The sequence below is a fragment of the Lepidothrix coronata genome, unplaced genomic scaffold, assembly GCF_001604755.1.
Source record: "Lepidothrix coronata isolate B3197 unplaced genomic scaffold, Lepidothrix_coronata-1.0 Scaffold3, whole genome shotgun sequence".
In the NCBI taxonomy this organism is placed as follows: domain Eukaryota; kingdom Metazoa; phylum Chordata; class Aves; order Passeriformes; family Pipridae; genus Lepidothrix; species Lepidothrix coronata.
This window is the reverse complement of record NW_016690183.1, coordinates 1172054-1197658: the sequence shown is the minus strand read 5'-3', so window position 1 is coordinate 1197658 and position 25605 is coordinate 1172054. Positions and strand designations below refer to the sequence as shown.

Sequence of the window (25605 nt, the reverse complement as noted above, 5' to 3'; positions counted from 1 at the left end):
GACAGAAGAGTTGATAAAATTGATCCAGTTTTAGAAATTTATATAGCAATGAAAGTAGTTTCTGTTGATGTTCTGGTTTATTATGAGCATGTCTGCAGAATATGATTATTCATTAACTTACAAAAATCTCAGCAATACTAAAATTACAGAATTCAAAATACAATATTCAAACAGATTAAAATTAATAAAAAAAGAAACACCTATTTTAAAATCTTCATCCCAAAGGCTAGAAGCAGAAACCAACAAACCTCTGCAAGAACAAAACATTACAACATTTCAGTCTAGTTTTCACTGTTTTTGTTGACAAACAGCCTGAAGCCAACTATCACATGGCCAATACACTACCTATATATAAATAGGAAAAAAGACACAAGAAGAGTTTTTAAAGAGTAGGCTCATCCAATCCAAGATAAAGGAAGCAAAAATACTAATATCACCTCTCATCTAGGTGGAGGAAGAAGAGTACCTAAAGTGCATATTAAAAATCAGAGCAAGAGAAGAAAAAAGCTTCTCATTTGCTACAGACAGATGCAGAGAGGCAATAATTTTTAGTATTTCATAAAGCTAGATGAAACATATCTGTTTTCATACTCTGAAAAACGTGTGAACGCGAATTTAGATTACAATATGAATTCAAGGCTCTAGATGACCAAATTTCAAGAAACACTAGAGAAGAGAACCTGCTTATGGCACATTTGAAAGCCAGAATACTAGATACCCAATTATAAATTAATCTCGAACTGAGAGTTTTGGTTTAATTAAGAAAACCCACAACATACAAATCATTATAAAGATCACAAGACAAAGTGGAAATGTGGTTGTTGCAAGAATAAAAAGTGCAAGTGAAAACATGATGCCATTGCTTCACACTTTCACTGTTCTGCCACCACAGAACCCATTAAGTAGATGAAATACTGCAATGCCTAATATCTCAGTTTTACTGAGATGGTGTTGATATTTAAGAGGCAGATAAAGGACTATAAACATGACAAGTACAGAGGGAGTACTTTTTATTTTATTTAGCATATTTTCTCTCCTTGTTTGTCCTGTTTTGCATAATGCTTAAGACCTGTATACATACCTAAGATTCCCAGTTTTAGAAAATGGATCAATACATTCATCCCTTGACAATATCCGATGGGAAAAAAGCTTCTTTTCAGGGTCCAAAAATCCTTTTGGAAGAAGAAATTAAAAAGTTAATGTTCAAGATGTTTGTTCCTTATTGATGTTCTACATAATTCATCTCTTTTAGTTGGCACAACAGAAGTTTAACAGACAATTTTAGGGTAAGAGGTTACATGGGAGAAAGTACAGCAGATCAAGTATTTGTAGCTAATTCAGTTGGATTAATTTTAAAAATCCCATCTCACTGTCTTTCAAGATGGCAATAAAACTGAAACGAAAGTAACTTAATTTGACCGCCAAATTAATAAGGCTGAAAGAGATATGGCAGGTGATAAATATACATGACTTTTGCAACTTACATTTATTTCTCTATAGTTGGTTCTTTAAAGCTAAATGCTCTCCTTAGCTCATTATTCCTAGGGACTGCAGAGAAGTCTCAAGAGTCGGCAATGTGCTGCAATACTTAAGCACAGTGGGCAAGTTAAGGGACAGTTCCAGCCGGAGCTCTTGCGTTTGTAGGTTTTAAGTTGTACCTCTAAGAACTACTTCAGTACATCTACATATAATAAACATATCCTGGGATTCCTAGAAATATTTAGGCCCAGTTGCAGTAACTCTTCTGACTGCACTCTTTAAAAAAAAAAAAAAAAGACAAACCAAAACTGAAACAGAAGCTGTGCTAGCTGATCTTAAAGCAAGGTAAAATGCCCTTATTTACGAAAGTGGTGATTTGGGTGTACAAACACACATGCATATGCTTCTGAAGTAGTCTCCAATAATGAAGTTCACCCTCATGACCAGATCAAAGTCACCTAATCGCTTAGAAAGAAACTGGCATTTTACATGCTAATCTGTATTTTCATTTTACTGAATTTGTACTGAAGTTAGCATCAACTTCATTCTTATGAATAATACAAGGCAGTCAATACTTACTTGGGAACAATTTTTTAAAGTTTTATTTTCTTTTATTTTAAATGGTGGTCATCTTATTGTCAGAAACAGAGTTCAAAATGACCACAGACTCTAAGGACCAACTTTAATTTTCTTTCAAGGAGCTTTGAGATTTTCACAGACAACACGTTCAAGTCTTTTTAGCTGTCTAGCTCCCAGGAGTACATTAAGTTGGGAGTTCAAAAACAGAGGGTATAAATTAAAAAAAAAAAAATCAAAAAAAAAATCAGTCATCACGTCTGAAAGTTGATCTTATATGTACTTAATATTAATGTGTAATTGGAATAACTTAAAACCCATAAAAGCAAGAAAATTCCGAGTTAAGGACAGAGGTTCAACCTTAACTCACCCGACTATGCTTAAGAATTGCTGCAAACTCGAAGAATCATCCCCTGTAGTGAGACCCTTGCAGTACCTAGGCATAATGAATTGAGAGAATTAGCTACAAAGATTTATTGCCATACACACAGATACTTTGACAAACTACATAAGCTGTCATACAAGTTGCTGTTCTTCCCAATAAAATTCTCTTCCACTAATTGTTTTAATACACTAAATTGGACAGGAGTGCAGTGACTACATGGTAAAATCGCAACGATGCACTCAGTTGCAATGTTGTCTAGCTAAAACTGTAAGAAAAAGGAAGCTGAACTAAAAAAGCCCAAACGCAGAAACCCTGTCTGCCAGGGATTAGAGATGAGGTAGCATAACAAAGGCAATGTTTGGTGAAGGTTTATCAATAAGCTGCTACACTGAGGATACCGCTCAAAGATCCATCTGCACAGATAAAAGCCCACCTTAACAGAGTCGGGTCTTTCAAAGCTACTTGAATAACACAGAAAACAGTACTGGTCTTTTGAGAAAGTTCTTCACAGGTCAAACTGTTTGGTTTCTTTTAGATCCTCCCTAGTCAACTAAATCAACATAACAAACAACCCTGATGTTTTTGCATCTCAGGGGAAGGGCAGATAAGATTTTACTCATCGTACATAATTTGTTTTCAGCAATAGTATGTTAATACAATCTTTAAAAGACTATATTGGTTATTCACTCTCCTATTCAGCAATTCTACTCCATGCAAGAGCAAACAAGACAGCTAGTGAGTAAAGCACATACTCTTATAATTGAAACATTAACTTTTAATTGGTATATGACAGCAAATAGAACATAAATCTGACTAAAATCGTTACATTAAAAATAAGTAGATGCAGGTATTTCCACCAAGATAAAACTAAGCAGAGGCTACAATTGGCCAAAATAATTATGTAGTGGTGAAATACTACAGGAAACTCTAGATTATAAAATCCAAACTCATCTTCATAAACATACTACTAGATACCATTCTGTAAATGAGTCAAACCAATAAGGGGTTTAGGATAAATTATTTCGGCAGATATGAATGGTGTTTACAATTATCAGCTAATCCCACTTAACAGATGATAGAAGGCAGCTGAGATGAGAGAAAAGGACCAACAAGATATTATCTGTTTGCAAAAGCCTTCTAGGACATGAAAGGTGCAGCCCAGAGTTCAGATTTCACAAAGAAATATAGGATGTATATACAGGATGTAAGGAAACAACCTTCTTCTTATGAGAAAAATCCCCAACATTTTGTTACAAGTTCTTTCTTTATGTAACATAGGAATAACGATAAAATATCAAACTGACAGGTCTCTGTGAGAAATCATTTAACCAATACTGCCATCAAGTGTTCTCTGTACGTATCAGCTACGTATTTCTGTTACTGCATCTTGGTTGCACAGGTGAGCAAGAGACCAAAGACTGTATCAACTGTTTCTCCACAGATTTCAACTGAAACTATCACCATTACTGCACAAGTAATTCACTTGCAGTTCGAATGCCTTTGATGAGGTTAACTTCAGGCAAAAATCCAGAAGTCTGGGGATACAGGGAAGCAGCAATACCCTAACTAGCTCATTTGGTGGCCATTTCCTCTATAGAATAATGGAGCAGCTTGAGTATGATGCCCACTAAGATGCTTGTAACATTTCAAGTATCAGTCTATCCTAGCATGGGGACTGTAAAGTAATCCAAATTTTACCTCGGAGATTAAAATGGGCAGAGGACCAAATCACACATAAAGAGAAGATTGAGCACTCCTATATTATGAGTTAACTACCTCTGCAACTCATTCTTCTCCCTGGCTCTAAAGCCTATTTGCTATACATCTTCTGATTTTATTTGGTATACATCTTCCGGCCTTAGGCCACATGCCAGATTTTGGTACACAGGTAGAGGTGAGGAAGATCGTCCACCCACTTCTAAATACCACACAGGTATTTAAACCTAGTGTATGAGAAACTATCCCCCTTTTGTTACACAAGATAAAAACAGACTCTAAGAAGAACAGCTGGGTACAGAAGTGTCAATGCATTAGCAGTACACAATGTATAATCCAACAGTGAGACTGACAAAGCTTTAGGAACATTCTTCAAACAATAGTCAATAAAGACTGAGTAATAGAAATGTTCACTTGGATGGGCAGGACAGGACACGGCTCTCAAACTTTCTTTCAAGGAGAATTAGCTGCAGACTACAAATAGCATCACATTCTGATTACAGAAATATTGTATGTTGTCATTCAAAAGTCTCGTATTTGTCATTACAAGCCTCTTCTGTGGTATTCAACATGTATAAAGAATTGTTTACTTATATATTTTTTTTCTAAACTGTTTGAAAGTTAACTAGGATAGTTAGCACTCTGACTATTTTGGAATCTTCCTCTCTTGCCGAGAAGTGGGATAACTGGGACAGTGCTGTTCAAAGCACTCCTGGCAATAACACAAAAAAAGTAGGTGTGAAAGACAACTTAAAAAAAAGCTAGGAGACATGGAACAGCAGCACGGACAATTTGACATGCAGAGTCAACCTAAAACATTGTTAATTATATTGTCTTAGACAACAGACTTGATAAAGATAATGCCAGGGTAGACTAAAATTGGCTTTCACCCCATCTTGACAGTTTAAACATACGGTCACATTCCTAACGTGATTCTGACCCATATCCTTGCATAACCAAGGCAGTTGTCTTTTCTACTTGGAAAAAAATTTCATTCAGTGACCCACACAATAGACTACCACTGCTATAATTCAAATGCAAGTTTTCATTTACTAGGAGAAAATATTTCTAAGTTCTTGAAAAGAATATGTGAAAATACTGCTAGACTTCTGTTTTTCCTGAAGTAAGTGCATCTCAGCTCCAGGACATAAATAGAACTGCTGTAAACTATTTTACAGCAGCAAAATTTCCTTTGGTGGAAGGAAACAATGTGGGGGGGTTGGTGTTCCCCACAGGAGGAGATAATCTCACATTGTTCGTTTTTATGGAATGGTTATTTTAGATTTTTAAGACAAGTGATTTTGTAGATAATTTTTAGAGCCCATCGACATAATTCCTTAATTCAATAAGAAGGCACAAGTTGTCATGCCACAATCTGATTCTCTAAAGCACATCTGATGGTGGAAAAAGATTATTTCTTCTATTACAGGCCATACAGGCACTGTCTTGTAAACAAGCTAAGAATTCTACTTACAGGACTATTTAGGAGATGGCTTTGCACAAAACAAAGAACAAATACTTAAAAACAACCACAGAAGGAAAATTAGTCATGTGAGTATGAAGGCTGAGGATGCAAATATTGTTAAAACGTAAACATACTACTCACCTGCAATTGTATGTGCATACAGCCTGCTGCCAAAAGTAAAAACATGTAATTCATAGAGCTTGGCAATTTTCTCCAGGAATTCCTTACAATGAGGACGCAAACGCGTGTGCAACATTGGCTCACCTCGACCTAACTGGAAATGAAATATTCCCTAGAAGAAAAAGCATGTTGAATGTTATCAAAACAGTAAAAAAAAAAAAAGGTCAGCATTCCAGAAGTGCCCTCTTCCATGACTTCCACTACCTTTATTTGGTCTGACTAGACTAAAGCAAGTTTTGGCCACAAGATTATGTGGATGAATAAAATTCGAAGCACATTTTTGCTCTGTGCCAGGCAGTCCAACAATAAGGTTTTCAAATGCAGGAAGCTGAACTGTTGAAAAGGTTATGATACAGGTGTGGCTTTCAATCAAATCTTTACTAATGGCAAACTAATCCGAGAAATTTCTCAAGCTGCTTTTTTCAGAAAAGTTCAGGATCTCACTCCAGTCAGTATCTCTCAGTGAACTTCACACATACACGAACTGAGCTCAGAGAAAGACTTTGTTGGATGAAAAAATATGATGTCTATGCAAATAAACCACCAGATGCAAACCAGGAAGGAAGCTTGTAGATAAAGATCCCAGTCAAAAATCTCAATATTTTAAAAAGTATTTTTCTTCAAACCATGCATTTACACAGGCAAAGGCATAGCCTTTCAGGTAAAAATGGAGGGTTTTTTAATCCTTAAGTTGAATATTCACGGTTCCCTTTCCTCTTCATTGCAATGTACATTGGTTTTTGCTAGGAAGTGTAAACACGTGTTGAACCTACTGGACATGCAAGAATGTCAAGAGGAAAGAAAAAACAAATAAGCAATCACAGTTTGCATGATACTGACATTTGAATTTGCATCCTCTGGTTCAAAGACACCCTAGACACATTTCAACATGCTTCTTGTTTTAAAGTTTCCAAATTGAAAATGTTACAAGGTAACAGTCCTTATCAGTTCAATGACAAGCATTTAATGAAGAAATTAAAAAGCAACACACCACCTCTCCCTCCCCACTCAAAAAATCCCCAAAGAGGATAAAAAAACTAGACATACTGAAGGAATGACAAACATAGCAACGCAGAGAATTGCTCAAAAAGGGACTTTGAACAGTAATTCACTATATCCATCTCAGACTTGGAGGGAAAATAGTTTCATTACCGAGTACTCAGTTTGTGAATTGCAGAGAAAGGAAAGCAGAGATTAAAATTAGCTACCTGAAATTTCTCTTTTAAAGTGATTAGACTGAAAAAGTGCAGGAAAGCTTGAATGGACGAAAGAAAACTGTCGGTTTCAATGTAGAGAGAAAGGAACACATTTCAGAAGACTTGTTTCTCATTTTCTGTTATTCTTTAATTGCACTTTTATCTAATCACAGCATGTTCTCTTAAAAAAACATCATTTAAATGCTAGAAACATTCCTATTGTTACACGGGTTTGAAAGTTACCACCAAATACCTTGTTGGACATTTGTTGGCAGTGCTGTTCTGTAGTATGGATCAATGTCTGGTCCAAATCTACCATGAGCACCAGTTTTCTATTTCGATGTAGTCGCTGTTGATCTTCCCTTCCTAGCTGCTCAGCTTGCTGTAACAAAAATATTCACTGCTAAGCTTAACTTAAAACAAATAAAATTAGGTTCGTTGCCTTTTGTGAATTGTAAACTTGGGAAGTAGTTCTGCTACAAACTAACTGCATAAGAAGTTATGCTTCAACGTAACTGTAGCAATGACAGCTTTGCTAGCAGTTTTTCTACAGAAAAAAACCCCACTCTCAAAGTCTACTTTCAGATCTTTGTGACGCTTGTAACTCTTAAAATTGATAAGATCAGCACAACTTTCAAATTTAATAAATAAGTAAACCATCAAATTAATTTAAGACCTAGTGTCTTGAGAGGAAATAACAGTAGCTCTGGGGTACACAAACAAAAAGTTCATCAGTAGGTCTGAGAACTTTGACTGCTACGTTCAGTAATTTTGCATCAATTAGGTGCAATCTGGCTGACAACACCAGGGTGACTATAAAACTGAAGCTGCTAATGACAGAATTATAACTGTCATCTTCAGATTAAAGAATATGTGCCTTCAGACATATTTAGTTAAGATTATGTAGTCCTATGTGGGCAACATTATCAAATTTCTTATACTCCAGTAAATCTGAGAGAAGTTTACTCCTCTTGTGCACATTTACAAACTTTCAAAGTACCACATTAAGCTCTGTGTTCACTTGACCCACTTCTGATAGCAAGTTGCAGTGTTACCCTCAAGACAGATAAACTTAAAAGCAAAGTTAAGTTACAAAGCAGCAGGAGCCAAGTGTGAACTGCCCTTTCTAAGTCTCTATGATGGGGACACTTCCAGTTGCTTATATTTTCACAGTTCCTCTCACTGGTGTTCTTCTAAGAGTTACCAGAAAAAAAAAGTAAGCAGCAATATAAAGTAAAAAAAATAAGTTAAGAAAAAAAATAAGTTAAGAAACTGAGGGACAAACAAGCATATTTTGACAACTCAGATTAACAGAATATTTGAAAAATAATGAAACAATTTTAACATACAGGCAAGTTGCAAACAAACAAGCTTCACTATACCTACTGGGAGCAATTACAACGTGAAGGGTAAAGCTAGGTTTTAAAGATATTGCAAGCTTTGAATACATTTCAGCTAGTGGAGCTTTCCACTAACTCCTCATTCTTAGAGATAAAAACATTCCACCAGTAAGTTTTCAGGCTGTCAGATGTGCCATCTCTTCAGTACACAGCTCAAAAAAAAAAAGTATAAAACCTGAAAACAATCAATCTCCATGAAGTTAATACACAAAAACCATAGGCTACTGATGTTCAACCCCAAACTTTCTGTGTGAAGTATAAATTAAGTTTCTCAACTGTGGAGCTACTGTGAAAGGTGTGAATAAAGCAAGCATGATGGTACTTACCTCAGAGCTAACTTTCAGTTCTGGGACACTGTGAACCATTGACACGGTTGCTGTGGATAATGGCACATTCTGCTTTCCATTCCTGCTTCGTATCCTAATCACATAGGAAAAAGAAGCATCAAAAGAGAGCAACAGTTTAGTGAAAAGTTGAACATGCTAAAATCTGTAGTATCAAACCAGTCCCCACCAAAAGCTATGACTTAAGAGAGCTATTTTGACTAACACACTTCCAAATTCTTGTTAATGCAAGTTCCTAGACAAAATGGATAGAAATCAAAGGAGCTCACTAGAAAAAACTCTGCAAAAAGTCACTATAATATGTTATAGTTCCATATGGTTATTTCATGACAAAGGACACTACGATGAAACACACATCTGTGTGTTGATTTGCACTAGAAAGCAAGCTATAAACTAAGTACAACCACCAAATCATTCATATTTAAAACTGTTCCCTTCCTTTTCTCGCAATCACTCTGCATGCAATTGTCTACTTTTTTCCAAGCCAGACTATGAAATAAATTTAAGCTAAGGATAGGCAAAGTTACTCTTTACACACAGTAGAGTGACTTACAGGTGACTGTTGCTTCAAGAAAAGCATTCGAAAAAAACCCCACACGTGCTCTTCCCATAGGCACAAACAGAAGAGGAGTTACGCATATGCATGTATTTATTTTACGTGTATGTTACACACGTAGCCTTACTCATGTGTGTATCCACACGATACACAGATAAATACTAACACACGCAGAACAGGTATCATCCTGGTGTGTATATGTGAGTGTGTGTGTGAGTACACACACAAATCCAAAATTCCTCGAAAATTGACCAAGTAATCCTACGGATCATCAGTATCACTAGCTTCCAGCTTACACAGATCACTTTATTTAAAACTTTGACATCTAATTTATGATTCAGAAACATTAAAAATATTACTGTACAAATTTTGTTCTGTGTGACACATGCACATCTTTTAATTCTCCCAATTACCAGTCCTGCCAAGAACAAGATTTGGTATCATATCTACAAGATTTAAACTTAACCCAGATTTCACTTCATGATAAAAAAGCTGCTGAGGAACAACTGTTACTGCGCTGTGTTGAGGCAGACACAACCACAGACAGATACGCTTTTACTGTACCCTAGCGTTTGGCACCATCGATGCCCAAGAAGGAAAGATATTTCATTTGGTCCAAAGTTTACATTTTAGCATCTTACATCCTTTGCTTCAGAGTTCAGAACAACTCAGATATAATCCTCAGTGACATTTTAAACAAGCCTTTAAAAACAACCGTTTTCAACCATTAGTTGAATCAGCATTAAGAATTGTTTAACAGGAAGGATGCAACTGGCTGTATGCTTTTCTTTAAGCAAGAAAAGCATCAATGCTTTTGAATTGCCTTCTGATGTAGGTTCAGCAGACGTAACACATTATTTCAGATGTTTAAGCCATTTTGTATAAAATGAAGACATGGACACAAAGACACAGTAATGAGTATTAAGAGAGAAAAATTAATTTACTGGATACATTGAATTCATCTGGATTTTTAATGAAATGATAGCAGTATAGCAATATTTAGATGTGACTGTATTCAAACCTCAAATCAAGTATTCATTCAGGGCAGACAAAGCCCTATTCATAATTATCCTTTGTTAGATTTGTCAAATTATACTTGTTTACAAAATATTAACATTCAACTTCTTATTAAAAGTTATATCCAACCATTGACTGAGTATGTATTGCATAACTTTCTCAACATTCAGTCCACTTGCACTAGTTTATGGGATAATGCTCGTAACATAAATCTTAATAATGAGCATGAATTAAAATGAAACCAAAGTATTTCCTGCCAAACAAAATGAGCATGTGACATTCATTTATAAAATCCAGGCGACTATACAACCCATTTTGGAAAACAGCTGTTGAATTAGTAATTTGATATGCATAAGAAACATTCTCTTTACCAAGTGTATTAGCAATGAGACAGAGCAAAGGAGAAATACAATTATCTTTCAAATTTGCTTTCTTTTTTGGCTTAAGGCTTAAATTCCTTTAGTTCCGTGGCAGAATATTTCACAGAAAATTGAAAACAGTTCTAACAGCCTTAAATTGAAAGCACTGGAGACAAGCTAGCTCTCATTCAGACACAGTACAAATGAAGTAAGGTCATATTGACAGGACTGCTATTACCTCAGAGCTATTTATACCTGCACAGGTGTAAATAAATTCTCAAGTTTATCAAGTCAATGTTGACACACCACACAACTCTCAGCCTCAGCGATAAGAACATGGAAAGCAAAGTAGGATACAATGTGACGAGAATTTGTGTCTGTATGCACGCTCTTTACATCTTCTACCTAGGGTACTAAGTTACCCTACACTACCTCCACAGAAAAAGAGCATGCACAGGTATTAAGTCCTAAATTTGTAACGTGAAGTGTAACTCAAGTACCCTTATGGCATCTTATTCGCTCATATTCCTAGTTATAAGTCCCTGTAATGGCTAAATTGAAATGCAGTTCCAAATAATGTATCTGTGACTACAGTGTCATACATATAAGGACAAAGAGGGCACACATTCAAAAATTTCAGAATGACAAAACAAGTGCCTTGTGTAAATTGCAAAAATAAATTAAGACACTTGGCAGAACTGGCCTAGATCTTGCCTCTTCATGTGTTGGTTTTATCCACAAGGAACACAGATTCCTGTCTAGAAGCAGCAATTTTTCAGTAAAGAAATATGATTACACTATCAATCACGTGATCAAAAATTAATATATTCACACCACTCAAATTTAAGCAACAATTTAATGAGCCAATCTCAAAAGATACAATTTTTTAAAGGAAATGTGAAAGAGTACTCTATGCTGAAATTTAACTTTAGAGGAAAACTCCCTCTCAGATTTCCTTGTAGGAGTGCTACTTCTGTCAGAAAGTATGAATACTGTTCTCCCCCTTCCACTACTACCTACCATTTCACAGTTAATATTACAGGTATGATTCACAATTACCAAGACCCGGAAGAAAGCATCAGAGACGTTACAGCAGACTTCCAGTACCTGAAGGCCCTACAAGAGACCCGGAGAGGGACTATTTACATGGGTCCTTGACAGGACAAGGGAGAATGGCTTTAAACTGAAAGAGAGTAGGTTTAGATTAGATATAAGGAAAAAAATGTTCTCTGTGAGGGTGGTGAGGCGCTGGGACAGGCTGCCCAGAGAACCTGTGGATGCCCCAGCCCTGGAAGAGTTTAAGGCCAGGTGGGACGGGGCTCTGAGCAACCTGGTCTAGTGGAAGCTGTCCCTGCTCGTGGCAAGGGAGTTGGAAGTAGATGATCTTTAGGGTCCCTTCCACCCAAACCATTCTACGATTTTATTAGATGAGAGAAAGAGCTTGGACCCCTAATCAGAAGCAAGGCAAAGTTGGAAAAAAGAGCTGACAATACTTACTGAGTTAAGTCCTGACCACATTCTGCACACAAGCCTTTCATAACAACAGGATGGCTGCACCCTTCCAGTCTCACCAAGACAGTCCTGAAAAAGATGTAGGTATTCCATTTATTGCAGGTAGATTACAGACACCTAAATTAGAAACTGCAGACTGAAAGAATTCTAAGAATAAATTCTGTTTATGATTTGAGTGTCAGTCCCTTAAGATATATGCTTTTACAGCAACATGAGGAAGAAGACAACCAACTAAGTATTCAAATTATTCATTGTCACAACTTTAAAAGTCACTGAAGCATATATTAATGACAGTTTCTAACCTTGGTTTAGCAAAGAAGTTCAGTAAAAACAAGCACTGTTTGTCCAAAGATAGTTTATATTCAATTAGATACAACTCTCCATTAATACACTAGTGAACTACACAGTAATGAAAACCAAATGTGGAAACTTCAAAATCATGGAAGGGTTCAGGTTCTCTTCTCTAAAATCAATGAGTCTAATGAACTAACACTGCCAAGTCCACCACTAAACCATGTCCCTAAACACCACATCTGCATGTCTTTTATGCCTCCAGGGATGGTGACTCAACCACTTCCTGGTTCCAGTGCTTGACGACAATTTCTGTGAAGAAATTTTTCCTCATATCCTGTCTAAACCTCCCTTGGCACAACCTGAGGTAATCTCCTCTTGTCCTACTGCTTGTTACTTGGAAGAACTAAGCAACCCTCACCTGCCTACAACCTCCCTTCAGATAGCTGTAGAGAGTAGTAAGGTTCCCTGAGCCTCCTTTTCTCCAGGCTAAACACCCCCAGCTCCCTCAGCTGCTCCTAATCAGACTTGTGCTCCATCCTTCTCCAGCTTTGTTGCCCTTCTCTGGACATGTTCCAGCACCTCAATGTCTTTCTTGTACCGAGGGGCCCAAAATTTAACCCAGGATTTGAGGTATGGCCTCACCAGTGCTGAGCACAGGGGCAGATGAGTTCTATACAGACTTCATCTTAGCTTATTATTTTCTTGTGTCATGGCAGAAGCATATATTCCTTCGGTCTTCTCACAAAAATATTTTTGTTTTTGATCCTTAAGCCTTGCATTTCCACATTTTAAAATAAAGACATAAAAAAGGATATTTTATTCTTTCTTCCAAACAATAGCTAAATCAAACCAGAAATTAGAGCTGGAAACCCAAGCTGTAACATTCACTATTCCAAACTTTTTAGAAGACAAAGTATGCTTTTCAGTTGAGTAGTCCAATTAAAGTATTCCTTGTTTAGTTATCAAAATTCCAGGTCTTAAAAATATAATCATTTACTTTTTCTCTCAAACACTTGAACAGTCATTATAAGATACTTTTATTTTCTTCAATACAGTTGGAGGAACCAATCTTTCAGACTTATTTTTAAAAAATTCTAGTAAGCAGACATAATTCAGCTACTACAAAATTTCACCAACTCTGATCATGAGCTGCAGCATCTCCCTAATATTTTTTAGAAAAATAAAAAGTCAAGTAAAAAAAAGCTAAAAACTATCCCTCAAAACCCACCAGAAAAATCCAGGCTCTTTCATAAGCTGGCTGTAGTGGTTTTTCTGTGGCTTTAACCTGTACCGCAATAAGCAAACTGCACCAAAAAGAAAACTGTTTTGCATGCTTAAATGTCTCATTTGTATCTGACTACCAAGTGTTTGGCAATTCCAAACAGAAATCCACTTTTTAAATGATACCTCCAACTGCTTACTTGCAGTGTGTCACTTGTTCCTCAACGACCAAAAGACTGATGACTGTAGCAACAAAACTGCAGTTCATGCCCATGTTGAGGATTTTTTCCTCTTTGAGAGCAAAAACTAGATTCAGGTCAGGTTTATTTCACGAGAAGTCTTCACAAGCCATCAAACTACCAGTATTGCCATTTACAAAAGCGCAGATTTATGTCCTTCTCAGTGGCAGGCACTATCTGCTTGGAAATTACACCTCCTCTTCCTGTGTGAGCAGTTTAGATCTTTTTTAAACATGGTACAGAGTTCACAGAAAACAAATAATAATTGCTCAGTCTTGATTTTTTAAAAGAACTGCACAAGTGAACATATTTTTGTGGCCTTTCACTGTTGACAATTCACTGTTTGATTACTTAGTTCTCCTTTCATCCCCCTACATTTGTATTACTTTATTTGACTCTTTTCCCTGCTCTCTTTGACAATACATTTGTCTTGTTGTCTTTTACCTTGATTTACTGCTAAGCTCCTTTTTAGGCTACCAACTCACACTAATAACCATGTCAGAACTGCTCATCTTCACCCTGTGTTCAGTGTATGAATCTGAAATTACAGACACCTAAAAAGCCAAAAAAACACCCCCAATGATATGAGTTACAGAAACATATATGAGATTACAATGACTGGGTTTTTACCTCAAATTAATTGGTTTTCAAACCACAATATCTCTAGGCATTCTCTACTTTGCATCCAAGCTAACCTCACACTCCAGGTATGGAACAGGAGGAGCTGGCATACTCCTGGGCTGAGGTATGATTCAAATTAGGATATGCAAGAGCAGAGATTCTTAAAAGAAGGTTGGAGTTCTAAGTTATTAATCGATACTGTTCCTAAACAACACCTCTATACTTGGTCTCATACCAAACATCACCACTAAATATCAGGTTTGCCCCTGCACATCTAAATATGACCACAGCTGCCACATTTAAATGTGCTAGAGATAAAAGGTACACAATACCAAGCCCTCTGTCATACTGTTCTCTGTGCTGACATTTAACCCAAAGGCCAGAGGAAGAACTCCAGAGCACCAATGAACTTCTGAGCAACATATAATCAAGTGGTCAAGTTTCAAGTACAACTGTCAGGATCTTAGGCAAACTTCTGCCAGGAAGAAAGCCCAATACTACTCAGTGCTGCAGAACACAAGCCTGAACACCACAAAGACTTAAACATACTTAAATTTTAGTACATATGCTTTAATGACTAAAAAGCAACAAACACAGAACTCAAGTAGAATGAGTTGTGAATTTCAGACCTCAAAGCTCTCCTTTTACTGGTGAAGTGAGGGATTTTCAAAATATAATGGCCAAGATCCAAGACAATTATCAGACAAGAGCAACCTGAATCAAAGGCATTTTTAAATGGCTGCATATACCAAACAGAGGTTCAGGTTTCTGCTTGATCTCTTCTCTGGGTCATAAGTGAAACCCACTTATAAGAATAGAGCCCTTCCCTACTACATTTCTACAGAGAGGAAACAGATTCCCCACCTGCTCTGCACTTCAAATCTGAAGAATTCCAATACACTCTACTGCTGGCAGCATTAAAAGCATCTTCCTCTTCTTCCCCAAACTCCTTCAGTACCCCCTTGGGTACTGAAGCAGGGTTCATCCCCTACTTCAACAAAAGTGTTCCAAGGAAAACTGCCACGAATGATGCAAAATCTTTTTCCAGTTTTACAAACTGTCACAACTGTGCAGGTGAGCTGGGGGAAGCAACCGGGTAAGAACCATTGGGTTATGGTAGGCACATGTTTTGGGGGTGGCTGTGGAGGCGGTACATCACTCCAATACCCAGCCTGACAGCCAAAGGACGGCAATAGGACCACAAACTGCCCACATGGTTTCTTTGGTTTCTTTTAAGTAAAAAAATACAGTGGGATTTAAGTGAAACTTGAACTAGTAAATAAGGTAACTCACTATGGGATATTATTCTCATTCCTTCCAGATGTGCTTTCAAACAAACAGACACTAGGTGTGCCATTATAGCAAAATCTTACTTTTTTTGTCCGCAGTCTCATGAATAGGGACAGACATTTACTAAAAGCCTCAGGATGGAGATGATCATAAGCCTGTCACTGTTCTTCCAATACTTCCGTACTTATTCTATTTCTAAACCAAGTCTTTTAACAATATCTGCTTTAAATTGGCACCATGGGACAGAAAAAAAGGGAAAGCTTTAGTGAAATCCAGTATGAGCATTTTGCTTTTATTAACAGAGGAAGTCAATGCCCTTGCTAATTTTAGGGCATGGTCATTAGTGCTGACTCCAAATGAAGAACTGTGTATCAAGTGTAACCAGGCTCTGGTTCCTGGTAAGTTAATTACACTGGGAAAGCCAGCACAGAGTTCTGGTATCTATGGTACTCTCCAGTTGCAGCAACCAGTTTATGTCATCACTGAAGTGAACAAAGTGCAAACAAAAAGCAATCCCCTAAAGGTTTTGTTAGGTTTTTTTGGTTTGTTTTAGTGTTTTTTTCTTCTCAGCATGATCTAACACTTCCAGCAAGGAAGAACCACAGCAGTAAGTGCAGGACTTAAAGGGGAACAGGAGCAAAAACTTCTTGAGATAGCCTATCACAGAAGACAGCAACTCCATGCATCAGGAGGGGCTGGCCAGCTGCAGAGTACAGTGGCCATGAGACAGCTTTACTGGAGACACTTAGAAAGAGCTGTACCTTAAGGGAACCCAGGATAGCACAGGAACAGAGAGGTTATCTCTGTTATTCATAATCAGTCTATCTTGACTGTACATTAGCCATGTCCTTTAGTACAGCTTGGCTTCACTACCAGAGGCAACTACTCCAATATCATGCTGCCAAAGAAAGGCAAACTTCTTTTCCTCCCCACCCTGAGGTTTCCTCTGAAAGCCCACCCCCTTCTTTGGCACTTCAGTACCCTGGAAGACAGAAGAACTCACCAGGCATATCGAAGTTTTCTGCTGGGTTTAGAGTCAAAGCAGAAGATAAAAGCAGTCCAGCAAGGGTGACTGATCAATGCTGCAAATGTTTTAAAAACAGGGCTAAGACTGGGGAAAGACACAGGCAGTTTCAACAACTCATTTTCTCCCCACAGTGACCAGGCTGCTTTGTTAGCATTTATTTTGCCTACGTATTCGAGACTAGCTTGAACATCTCCAAGTCATGAAGACATAAGTTTTACGTAAAGTTTGTTTCAAGGAACCATAGAAAATGGTTCCTGGCATAAAAAATATAGTGCAAAAATACAGTGCAAAAGTTACAAGATGAAGCCACTGCTCTGCATTCACTTGTATCTCATGTGAGTCTGCCAGCAGCCAAGAGATTGCTGAGTTTCCTCAGATCAGTTTGGGATAAGGACCCACATCAAATACCACAAGAGACACATAGCCCAAGTTGTCACCGTGATCACTTAAAGCTGGTGTTCTCAATCTGATGCCATGTACCCTTGCAATTAGCATTAGAAGACGTAAAACTGTACTAATGCAGCAAAATGAGACAAAAGTCCCTGCCCTGGTTCTACAGCATGCTCATGGGTATCTCAGATCAACTGTCAAGGGGTAGAAATACCAAATGAACACATCTTCAGATCAATGATTATTAATACCAACCCTTATTGAATGAACCAACTGATCTAGAACAAATAAGAGTACACAATCTTTTAGCTGTCAGATGAAGTTAGATTCAACTTAAAGCCTGCTTCTACAGTTTAATGTACTCCAATTTCTGAAAGGCTGACATTTTTGTTAGCTTACACTGGAACAATATGTTGTGGTGTGTGACTGCAGCATTTAGAACCACTACTAAGAGCCCTCGAGACCAATCTGCATGAAACCACAGCCTCTATAACACATAGGACTCCAGTTTTGTAGCAAGGATTTTTTCAAAGCCTTAATCACCTTGATATACCATGTAAGAGTATTTAACCACTGGATTTATATTTATTTAACCCTCATTAATATCTGGAAGGAAGCAGAAAGTCCTTGAATAATTGATTAAAAATACCAAGGATCACAGGGACACATGGCCCTTGTTCATACAGCCTCTTTAAGATGTTGGAAGAAACATGTCTCAGCAGTTCACTACAGAAGCCACTTGACTTACACTCGAGGACAAGCAGAGAAGGCTGTATTTCAAATATGCATGAGCCCCAAAAGCCTCACCCAAAAAGCCAGCCCTTTAAATAAAAAGAAATTAAAAAAAAACCAAATAATACCCATGCCCTATCCTAGAATGATGTAGACATGAGGGTAAAGACAACTACAGAAAAACTGCTGTGAGCAGTAGCTCACAGAAAACATAATTCGCACTTCAACGCATCATCTCAATTCTCCAAAGCTAAGATGGAAATCATGGGTCTTGAGATTCCCCCCCCCCGTTAAACACAAACTATTCACAATTATAAATTAAAGTGTTGTGAAATTTTTTCTTCTACTTTTCAGGCAAGATATCTGTTCAAGCTTAGACTTAGGTCATGAATGCCAAGAGAAACTTAGGCCCAGAGTTTCTGGATTTTATTTATAATCCAAAAAACATCTTGAGCTTGAAATAAGTCTATTTCCATTTGCAAATGTGCAAGGCTTTAAGTATTTCCATTTATTTCTGGAGAAGAATTTGCGCTACAAGCAAGGAGGTAACCTTCTCACCTTCCATGCACACATCTGTGGACAGCTTCCTGCATGTTACAAAAAGCCACTGTTAAAAGTTAACAATAAAAAGGTATAAAAAAAAAAGGCAAATGGGTTTGCAGTACTCATTATATAAAATCTAGTAAGTTTTTCAAATATGATTTACAATGGGTTTTTCAATTTTATTTAGAACATTTTAAGCCAGAAGTATTATTATTTGGGAGAATCTTAAAAAGGTGAAGGTAGGAATATAGTTTTCTATACTTTTATATAAAACCCCCTCGAAACAATGAAGTTCATACAGAATGAATGATGCAGGCTCTTAACTCTTGTTTCTTTAGTATTAAGCAGTACTTAAAATAACAGATAAAAATAGGCTATCATATCTCAACAATTCACTAAAGCAATAACCAGTCTGCAGTCCACTCCCCCCCTTATTATTGTCAGCTACTGACATTACTGTTTTATGCATTTGCATTTCTATTGCCACCTCTCTCTGACTGCAGTGTTTGTAGTCAGACAGCAGTTCCCAAATACTTGCCACAAAACTCTGCCTTAGAGTTGAGGAACATCCATCTGACAGCAGGATAAAAGTCACCCAAATCTACACATAGCAAATACATACATATGTGATGAAACCTGCCAACCTAAGTGGCATTTATTCAAATAGTTGAAGAGTGGTAGCTGTATACCCTTTTAATTGAGAGCACAATAATCAACCTGAACCTGCAGTTTTCTCAAACCATGCTTTAGCTTTTACAACAGTTACTACAGAATGTTATTCACAGATGAACTGCTGCAAATCCAGGTGACAGTCTAGCAACCTAATCCCACCTCTAACACCTTCCCACCCCCAGGTATACATCTCTCGTTCAGGTAAAGGCACATAATTTCCCCTTATCTCAGACCAGCTTACCACTGCATTTCTCCTACTCAGAGTCAAGATCACCTGTAATTACCTGAACAAATCTGGTTTGCCTCCTGCAACCTTAGGCCCACATGTAGAAAAACAGCTACACAGGAACAGCAAAACAGCCTGGACACCAAAGCAGAGAAAGGTGACTGAGAAAGAGACCATTTCACACACACAGCTGGCAGCAAAGCTGTAAACATGGGTTTTACTTCTCTCTCTGCATAAGAAATCTGGAAGGATCTTGTGATCTCTCCCCTCTGCCTTAGAAAGCTGCATCTGTTAACAGAGAACATTATACCTTCTCCAACCATTTCATTAGCTGCCCCACTAAAAATCAAACACTTAAACAATCATAGTCTGTTACTTCCAAACAACAAATAAAACAGAAAGAGACTTACTGCAGGATGCAGAATCCTCAAGTCTTAACAGTTTCCTCCCTGCCTTTCCCTTTTTGGATATTGTGGCAAGCTTTTATCTCAACACTACATTCTGCATGTTTTCCTCTGGGACTTGCTGTTAAGCCAAATGAATACACTTACATAGGAAAATTTAACAGTCTTTAACACCTTTAAAAGCAATTATGAACAAGACTATAAGTTATACAGCAAGGGTTCAAACCAAGGAAGCAGTAGCTCCACATTTGGCAACAGCCACGTGACATCAACAGCATCAAGTGAGCCCAGAATCCAAACACACACTCCAAAAGCTAAGCACAACACTTTAGAAGGCTGTTCAGCTTATAAAGGGTAAGTATAATAAACAGCTGTAAAATTAATGAAGTCCCCTTCTTGTCAAGCAATGCCTTCCCTGGCTAGAATCACCTGCCACCCCTCCTTCCTGTGAACGGGAATTCATAGTTCATTCCACTAAGCTTGGACCGAGATCCTTTGCCTTTCACATCAGTTGAATGATGCAAAATATTAGATGTGATTTTTAAACTAGCAAGCAAACAATGCAAACAGTTCTACTCTAAATGTCTAAATCGCTGCCTTAATCTACAGTTTTTCTCAAAACACTTGCAGAAAAGCAATTTTAGTATTGTTTTGGTTTTGTTTTACTGGTGTAATAGTGGCCTCGTGATATCCCAATTCCTTCCTTAAAAAAGGACATACTCAGAAAAACTGATGTGTTTGTAAGAAGTAATATACATGGTATACTATCACCTTTCACACAATAATGCACAAAGTAAAAACTGTTCTTCTGGATCAAAATGTTTCTGATGAATGATATATTTTGCATGAATCACCCAGCACCAGCCCCGTTAGCTAAATCTAAATAGTTTCAGTCCCATCATATGACTAAAGAAAAAAATCCCTCCCCATTGCACTGGAAAAAACAAAACCTTTGCTCTTAGTTTGAACAAGTGTTACTACAGACTATCATACAAAATGCCATATTGGACATGTACAACCTCAATAATGTTATTTCCCAGTGCCAACATGCCATTTATTCCCCTAATGACCCTACTGGCATTTACACAATCACTTTGATCTGATCTATATATAGGCTACTGCTGAAAGGACAAATTACCCTCCCTTTCCCAACACCATACTTCTGTTGCAGGAACTGAACAAAATGTGAGAATTGATTGCTATGGATGATTTCACAGGAGGTTGGGTGGGAAGGATGGAAAGAAAAAAAGGATGACAGACGAAGTCATCTTTAGCTACATGATTTCCAACGCCCTACTTAATGGAAGCTAATGGTACACAGAAGTTTGAGCATCCCTTCCAGTCAACTCTTGTATTAGCCTGAAGCAACCAGGAAACCATGTTCTAAGGAAGCCACACCAAGAAAAACTGCAGGCACAAGGCTCCTACAACCACACTACTGGTAACTTCCAAGCCTGATGCCTGTTTCCAACCAAACCTGACCGAGTAGCTTATTCTCTCAGATAAAGAAGTTCCTACAAGTTTTGTGAAAACATGGTCATGTAAAGAAAAGTAACTTTGTCCTCTACTGTTCAGCACAATGAGCTATAGTGTGAGCTCCCAATTTGTTGGGTGCCAGAGAACTAGAACAGGAGAAAGAGAAAGTAACGAAAGACAAAACCCCCTAATTTAGAATTTGCATTTTTTCAATATCCAATTCAATTAAACACCAGAGAGAAGCATTAAAAAGTAGGCTTTCTTACTATCACACTATATGGTGGGAAGGAAAGGGGAAAAACATAAAAAAGAGAGACAGTAAACAGGTCAGAAAAATGAATACCAAAACTTACTACATAACAATGGGATGACTCCAAGCATACAAAGGAATTCAGCATGAGATAGAGTGAGCTGATAGAGTTAAGTATTATTCAACAGTCCTCAGTGTTTGGCAATAAGGTTTTTTCAAGACTTTTATAAGCTCATTAAATATTTGTCAAGATATTATGAAAACGTTTGTGTTTAACTGAAAGAACAAGTTGTTTTTCCTGTAGTTTGTTACAAGTGTCATCACTTCAAAATAAAGTGCAATTCATTAGCATTTTATTCCCCTTAGAAGACTGTAAGATGCAAGGTACTGGGGTCTGGGGTTAAGTGTCCTCATCTTGGGTGGTAAGCTAAGCCCTGAGGCTGCGGTATAGGCAACCTGAGGAAGATATATTTTCTTCATATAATCAAGTTTCTGACACAAAAAACCACTGAGGAACACCACAAAAATCTACAGTTTTAGAGAACAAATTCCCACCTTTTTCCTGTTATCTTCTCGAAAAAGAGAAAATACAAGTTTTGCTTCACTACAATCCAGGCAGGTTTAAACAAGATTTTTATTACATATGCTTTGTAGAATAATGCAAGTTTTCATTATTAAAACTATGTGATACGACAGAAAGACATCCAGGTAAAATGTACAGGTAATAAATATTCTGTAATACTCTACTAATGTGAACCAAACTAGAGACTTGTTATAATCTTATCCCATCAGCAGGGCCCAAAAGCAGATCATCATTTTATATTAGAAATGATTATATAAATATTCACATAAAACATTAAGGATGACCCAACCCTGAATCCTGACACACCTGTAGCAGCTTCAGAATGATTAACACTGATGGGTGACTGGCACTAATAATACACAGAGCAGTGCAGCATTTTAGACATTTTATTTGTTGCTCCTGCCAAGCATAGAAATTATGCTTCATTAACATCAAAGGCCTTTCGTTAACTGCTTACTGTCACCCCTGCTATCTGTCCTAACAGGTCAAACATGCTCCTCTCTCAAGCCCCAGTCAAACGTGTGATGCAAGCCTACCTCTGCTAAAATAAGCAAAAGTCACCTCCTGCCTGCCTTGGGCAGGCATCCTCTCCATCCTCTCTGCTCTGTGGACAGTTTGCATGCCTGCCAATGCTAAAAAGTGGGTAGCCAAACTACAGGAAAATTAAGCGCTATATTTGTGCAAAATTACTTTCACATAGCAAAAGATTTCATCTCATGCCTGATATAAAAGAAAAATAACTAAAAGTTGGAAATGTGTCTTCTTAATAGGGAGAGACTTGTGCTAAAAGATGTCATCATTTTCAGAAATAATGATGACAAAACTGACATAGAAGAAACCTCAGATCACTCACACTGTATGCTCTCAAATAAGGAGGTCTGATGAACTTATGTTTTCACTTTCTGATGGGAGGGAAAAATACATGACAGAGAAACAAGGTTTCCTACAGTGTTTCAGGATTGGACAAATATTTGCAAATATTTTTGGGTTATAGAGAATGTGGGGCTAAACTGACAGAGTTGACTCTTCTGAAGGTAGCATGGCACCTACCATCCTGAATAGTCTGGATTAAAAAACCTGTTATTTTCTGGAGACAGCTATGTTACCTACTTAAATCACACCTGTATGTCAAGAATGCACAACATGAACAAATATTGAAATACTGCTGATAAGTAACGAAATATTATTTCTATTACACAAAATGGGAAGCCACAGGCAAGAGATTAAATGCTCTCCCCAAAAGAAAAAAAACACCAAAAAACAAAACACTTTTAAGTGACCAAAGAAATGCAGTTAAGTCTTCAACTGCTGACCAGTTCTACTACCCTTAGGTCATGCTTATTCTGTCTCTTCACTTGAGCTTTTCTTTTGCACTCACATGGTAAATACCACTAAAGCATGCAACACAGAATGTACACCGAAAAGTCGGAATTCCAGACGTGTAACACCTAGTAATGTTCAATATCAAATACTAACTTTTAGTGGCATACAATAAAAATGTTTTAGAAGCCAACAACAACAGTAATAAAGAACACAATTTATTTTCTAGTTGTCTCAAAGCAAGGACTTGTGACTCAAGAGCAGACAAATCCAATAAGATCACTGTATAAAAACTGATGCATTCAAGTCCTGAAGTTTACACTGAGAAAAGCTAAACCTACAATGTGGCTACATCAGAGCCAGACTACTTTAAACTGATTATATTTACCATACAGAATATTTTTATATTTTGTTTTTCCTCCCAAATGCTTAGCTAATACAACAAAAAGACAAGATAAAGATATCTCCCCTTCTACTCGGCACTATCAAGATGAATTTCACAATGCACATGGTGTTTTAAAATTTTACTCTATATTCTTAACATGTGTTTTAGTCTGACACAGTACCTTTGTTCTAGATCAGGTATTAAAGATGGTCCACGTTGCACTAGATGCAACAGCAGAACACTGATGTGGCACAAAAGGAAAGCCACAGTCTTATCTCAGAAAGAGAGATCTCTGTAGCAAGAAAAGCACAGCTTGTATCTCATCTGTAGCACGTTATATTATTGACTGATATAAAAATGAATCAGATTGGTTTTTTCCTAACCATTGAGAGTACCCCCATACACAGATGTTTTGCATATACTAGTGACTTTCAATCAAGAAAGTTTAGGCTTGGCTGTACCCACTCAAAAATCAAGAGAACTGCAATAAAAAAAAATAGCTTGCTAGAGTTTTTCATTAGTTTCCTGCTGAGGAAAAAAAAAAATCTGCTTGAAGCACAGGGTAGCAAATTATTAGCCCAAATTAATCTAGAAATTTGAGAGGCCCACTATCTATTAGGCAATTAAGAATTTAAAAGTCAAATAACATCAAGACAAACCCATTGCAAAACCATGGAAAAAAGTCTCATTTAATCCCTTGCTCTTCTGAGAGTTCAAATTACACTACCTCATTTTTATATTTGTGAAGCCTTATACATTAAAACACCTACAGTATTAAAAGCATTTAGGCTGCTGCTATTAGATGTATGGTACTCAGTAATATTAAAATGTCTTTTCGCACCACTATTAAAATTCCTGCTATCGAGTAGGAAATAATACATTTGCTATCTAAGTTTTGCACCAACCTAAGAGTGAACTGCCAAACTAAAAAAGAAAAAAAAGTATTTTAGGACAAGAGGCAACAAGCAGAAATTGATGCACGGGAAGTTCCACCCAAATACGAGGAAGAATTTCTTTACTGTGCGAGTGACCAAGCACTGGAACAGGTTGCCCAGAGAGGGTGTGGAGTCTCCCTCACTGGAGATACTCAAAAATCATCTGGATGCAATCCTGTGCCATGTGCTCTGGGATGACCCTGCTGGAGCAGGGAGGTTGGACCAGATGGCTCACTGTGGTGCCTTCCAACCTGACCCGTTCTGTGATTTCCCCCGACACAGCCGGGAGATGCGCAGCTATCTGCGACAGGGCCCACAGCGAGGCGCTCCGCTCTGAAACGCGGGACTGCAGCACGATCCCTCCCCGGCCGCTTCCTCCTCCTCCTCCTCCTCGCACGGCTGCTTCCCTGCGCAGAGCTCCTCAGGAAGGCTCTTTGTGAGCAGGGCCCGGCCCGGCCCCCTCAGGAGAGGCGCGAACGCGGCGGGTGCCGCCCCAGCCCCGCACTCACCCTGGCGCGATGACCTGCCCGGGCCGCGCACAGAGCTCCCGCACCACGCCGGGCCGCTCCGCCCGCAGCCTGCGCTCGGCGCCGCCGCGCTGCGCCCGCCCGGGGGGGCCGCTCCCGGCGGCGGACGGCGGCGGGGCGGGCGGCGGCAGCGGCGCGCAAAGCGCCAGCACCGACCCGATCTGCACCGCCGCGCCCACCGACACCTTCCACTCCAGCAGCCGCAGCGGCCGCGGGCCCGGAGCGCGGATCTCCGCCACCGCCGCAGGGCCCTCCGCGCCGGGCCCGCCGCCGCGCTCCTCCCGC

At 38.2% G+C, this 25605-nt stretch overlaps 1 protein-coding gene across 3 annotated transcripts in view; it reads right to left on the bottom strand.

Moving 5' to 3' along the window:
• Nucleotides 1-25395, bottom strand: part of CTDP1 (CTD phosphatase subunit 1) — a 109306-nt gene extending 83911 nt beyond the window's left edge. For 2 of the 3 annotated variants that reach the window (XM_017823057.1, XM_017823067.1), the window contains exons 1-6: nt 25303-25395; nt 12171-12254; nt 8724-8817; nt 7251-7379; nt 5763-5913; nt 1078-1172 (exon numbers count right to left, since the gene is read on the bottom strand). In XM_017823057.1, coding sequence (XP_017678546.1) covers nt 1078-1172; nt 5763-5913; nt 7251-7379; nt 8724-8817; nt 12171-12211 — 510 coding nt within the window. In that variant the 5' untranslated portion in view covers nt 12212-12254; nt 25303-25395. The remainder of the gene's footprint in view (nt 1-1077; nt 1173-5762; nt 5914-7250; nt 7380-8723; nt 8818-12170; nt 12255-25302) is intronic. The other variant, XM_017823049.1, reaches the window with a different exon arrangement.
• Between the last annotated feature and the right edge of the window lie 210 nt (nt 25396-25605).